The sequence below is a fragment of the Nematolebias whitei genome, unplaced genomic scaffold, assembly GCF_014905685.2.
Source record: "Nematolebias whitei isolate Nwh7 unplaced genomic scaffold, NemWhi1 Nwh_scaf_5414, whole genome shotgun sequence".
Lineage (NCBI taxonomy): Eukaryota > Metazoa > Chordata > Actinopteri > Cyprinodontiformes > Rivulidae > Nematolebias > Nematolebias whitei.
The window spans coordinates 1-4,060 of record NW_023623959.1 but is presented as its reverse complement, the minus strand read 5'-3'; the positions used below and the strand labels follow the sequence as shown (position 1 = coordinate 4,060).

The 4,060-nt window shown below is 38.6% G+C and overlaps 1 protein-coding gene across 1 annotated transcript; it reads right to left on the bottom strand.

Moving 5' to 3' along the window:
* Positions 1-2,131: 2,131 nt before the first annotated feature.
* Positions 2,132-3,579, bottom strand: LOC119429680 (protein FAM83B; the record flags this gene model as incomplete). Its single annotated transcript, XM_037697261.1, has 2 exons — positions 3,438-3,579; positions 2,132-2,617 (listed from the first exon to the last, which is right to left on the bottom strand). Coding segments are annotated over exons 1-2 (546 nt in total), but the record flags the coding sequence as incomplete, so codon positions are not given.
* Positions 3,580-4,060: the final 481 nt, after the last annotated feature.

Below are 4,060 nucleotides of genomic sequence, written 5' to 3'. Positions count from 1 at the left end.
TATTCTAAACAATGTATCTAAACTCTAAATGCTCTAAAAGAGCACAGAATGTCATAATTTCCCTCTATCTGGCTCCGCTGCTCTCAGTCACCTGCAAGCGTTCTTGGCCACGCCCACTTCTGCGATCTGCACAGAGAACAGCTGATCAGCTGCAGAAGGAAGCTTTTCCTGCAGTGTGAGCAGCACAGAGGTGCAGCAGATGCTAAATAATTTTAAATAATTTATTTTAAATAAAAATTCCATGCCGATCATGCAGCTCATCCATCGATCAGGCAACTGTGTGTCATGTCCAATCTTATTTTGAAAAACTTGATGGAGCGAGTCCACGATAAACAAACTGCAAAGTATCCTGATGCATGTTCAATAATCCGCAATCAGGAGCAAATATATAAAGGCAGTGAATATAGCTGACATCATTTTTAATGAATCTGACTAAAATATAAAATGCTGTGTGCCTCACTTTAGAAGATTTATTGATCCCAAATCCATTTTAGTCTCTCCTAGTACATCTTTCATACATTAATGCACCAAATGAAGATACCTTTTTCAGGTTCTGATTTACACGTCAGCCTGAGAAAGGCTTCGTGATGTTGTGTCCACATGTGAAAAGCTTGTGTGTGACTATTGAGTATAACACAAGTTGATTTAAAATGTCCAGTTTGGAGATTTGTATTCATCTCTCATGTAATTAGTATTATTCACTCTTCAGATTCAGATTCAGATTCAATTTATTATTGCCATTGTCAGTGAACAGGATTCACAGACTAGGAACTTGCTTCGGCATAAAGGTGTGAATAAAACGTATAAAAATAAATAAATAAATAAAAAATGAATGACGCTAAATCGCTAAGAATGAATGTTGTTCTCTTAATGTCTGGTGTAATCTCTTAACAGCTATTTCTTGAGACTCATTAAATGTTTTAATGTGTCTGAAATGACAAACATCTGGTCTTGCAGCTGATGTGTCCCATTTGTTTTTATGCTGTATTAGTTGGTAGAACAGAGACAAGAGTGAAAAATGAGCCAGAGCAGCAAGTTAGTTTCTACTAATCACAATTTTGTGCATCAACAATTGTTAGTTTTTTAATACAATTTGATTAATTGATTGATTGATTGATTGATTGATTGATTGATTGATTGATTGATTGGTTGATTCAGCAGTCAAATCCTTCTTTCCCACCATTGACTATGGTGACATTATTTACATGAATGCCCCCACAAGCACCCTGCAGATGTTGGATGCTGCATATCGTGGTGCGCTAACATTCATAACTGGCTCTAACTACCGTACCCATCACTGCACCCTGTATTCACTGGTTAACTGGTCATCATTAACTTCACACAGACTCTCCCACTGGTACATTTTCATTTTAAAATAATTTCTTGGTCTCTGCCTTCTTACATCTCCTACATGTCTCTGCGTGAGTGCAGCTACAGCGTGCGCTCCCAGGACATTATTACCTGCAGTGTTCCCTCATTGAGGACTGAACTTGTCAAAAGGGCCTTCTCCTACTCCACTCCTGTTTCCTGGAATATCTTGCAAAAAGATCTGACGCTCTTGACCTTGACCTCGCTATGTGGCTTCAAACATCTGCAAAGTTACTGGCAAAAACCAATGCAGACTTGTTCCTGTTTTTAGTTTTCTACACCGTGTTATAATCTAGCTGGTTTTTTGTTACATTTTCTTTTAAATACCATTTTATTTTCCCTTGTTTAAAAAAAATCTCAATTTGTGCGCATCCTTTATGATTGTCTAGTATTGTCTTTGTTGTCTAGTCTCTCTTGTAAATGAGTCCCCGAGGCTCAGTGGGATTAACCTGTATAAATAAAGATTAAATGAAAATAAGAGTGGAAAAATACTAATGAATTTAGCTTCACAATGCTGTGGTACTTTTAGAAGCGGTTCTTAAGTTGTTCTAACAAATGTGAGTTGCAGAACCAGATTTGGCCTTAGCCACCACAGCAGACACTCCTTGACGCTGAAAACTGGAACAGACATCTTGAAAATGCCTTGACAGAAAAAATGCTCGCAACATTCTGTTGAACAGCTTCGAGGTGAAGATTTGTCACTGAACTCACATATTTAGAGCATTTTTTCCTCCACACATTGTCACGAAGTTTTTTTACTTACCTTTCTTGCATCCTGAATTTGCTTTCGAATCACCTCCTTTATGCTCGGGTTGTTAAGCCTGGGTGGGTGGAACAGCAGATTAATACTTGTATGGAGGTTTTCATGTGCAGCCTCTGGCCACCCCAAGTCCAAATTTGGGGTTTCCACATCTGAGTGGATGGGCCAGTACGTCCCCGAGGATGACTGGTCGTCCTTGACGGTGACTGGTGGACCGGGGATTTCTTCTGTGTGGTTTTGAGGTGGAAGATGTTTAACATTAGCAGCAATGAAGAGAAGCTCATCTTCTGACAGGAAAGTCCCCATACGTTCTCCCTTGAGGAACTCATGGTAACTGTCTTTGCCGTCTTGCACCAGGTGATCGATAGCCAGGCGATACGACTCCTTATAATGAGGCTGGATGTATTCCTCCGATTTAAACTCTCCCCTCAGTGACGACAGTGTGGAAAACTCAGGAGAGTCCATCTCTCCAGACGGTTTCTTTAGGGCCTGTCAAAGATAATGAACACCGATTATGTGTTGTAACAGGGCCAGAGAACAAAAATGGCAAAGTGGTAAACTGTGTTTCTTGGAGCGCACATGTGGCTTTCACAGTATGAATGAGAAAGTGTTCAACATTTCAAAGTGTTTTACAAACAATAATTTTCACCTCATCTTTTGTTTGGAAAAGGAAATGTGACTCATTCACAGGTAAACAATATTGACCTTTTTTCCCTTTTAAAAGCAGCATTTCAACAACTATTAGACAATAATGACATAAAACTTATGTGCGAGAAAACAAGAACAGCTTACAGTTCTTGAGTTATAAAGTACTATTTAAGTGGTCATAAGAAACCGGCGACTGAACAGTGGATCTATAAGTCTACAATCTACAACATAGACATATTCTACAGATGATCAATAACTGAATTAATAGCTCAAAGACAAAAGCAATCACCTGATTCGTTGATAATCAGGGACTGAACTGTTGATAAGTTGTTCGTGTTTCCTGAATTTTTACCCAAACACTGTGTACTTTTTCAACAGCTTCCAGTCCAATGCAACTAATGGAATATTTACAATGTGAACGTTCATTCTTACATGTCAAGGATTCTTGTGCATTCTGTAAATATATAGTTTAACACTTCAGAAAAAGGAAATTCTCCAGAAGTTGTTGCAGAATATTTAATCACACCAAATCCTTGTATATCCAGTGTCAAGTTCAGCTGTTTTCTATCCTTACGCAGCAGCTTCATTTCTGTCATCCAATGCTTCTTTTAACAGTCACGATACGGTTAAAGGCACTTAACACGCAACAGCAGTGACTTACATTTTGATAGTAACCTTTGTGAAAATCCTCTGGAGTGCTCCTAAAATATCCCACTTCCATTTATAAGCTTATATTCGGTGTTTGGTGCAGCTTCGGAGAGCCAGCTGGAACAGACAAAGACAAGGAGGTGTCTCAACATGATAAGCAGTCTGCAGTTGGAGGGTGTGGATTCCTGTTTTAACATGAAAATGGTGAGGCTTCGAATTGACTTACAGCGAGACATAAACCTGTTTGAGATGTTAAACCACTCCTCCTTCTCCTCCTCTTCCTCCTCCTCTTCAGTATGAGAACAAAGTTCATCCCTGAGGAAAATCAAGATAATGAAGACATAAAGAGGCTTTAGTTGATACTTCAGCATTAGACGTTACAAAAGTGTTGGAAACTGAATCAATAATACAAGATTTTCAGGTTTTTATCTTTTTTTTTTCTTGCCATATTTGTATTATCTGTGGATAAATTAGTTATCTTTGTTGCAAACAGAAGTTTCCCAGACAGTTTCTACAAACACACCAACACTCCCTTCTGTCTTATCTTCTGTGTTCACTTGCAGCTGCTCAAAGTTAGACAATAGACAATAACTCTTTCTTGCAGGAATGTGTTTGGGAATGATCAAATATGTCTGT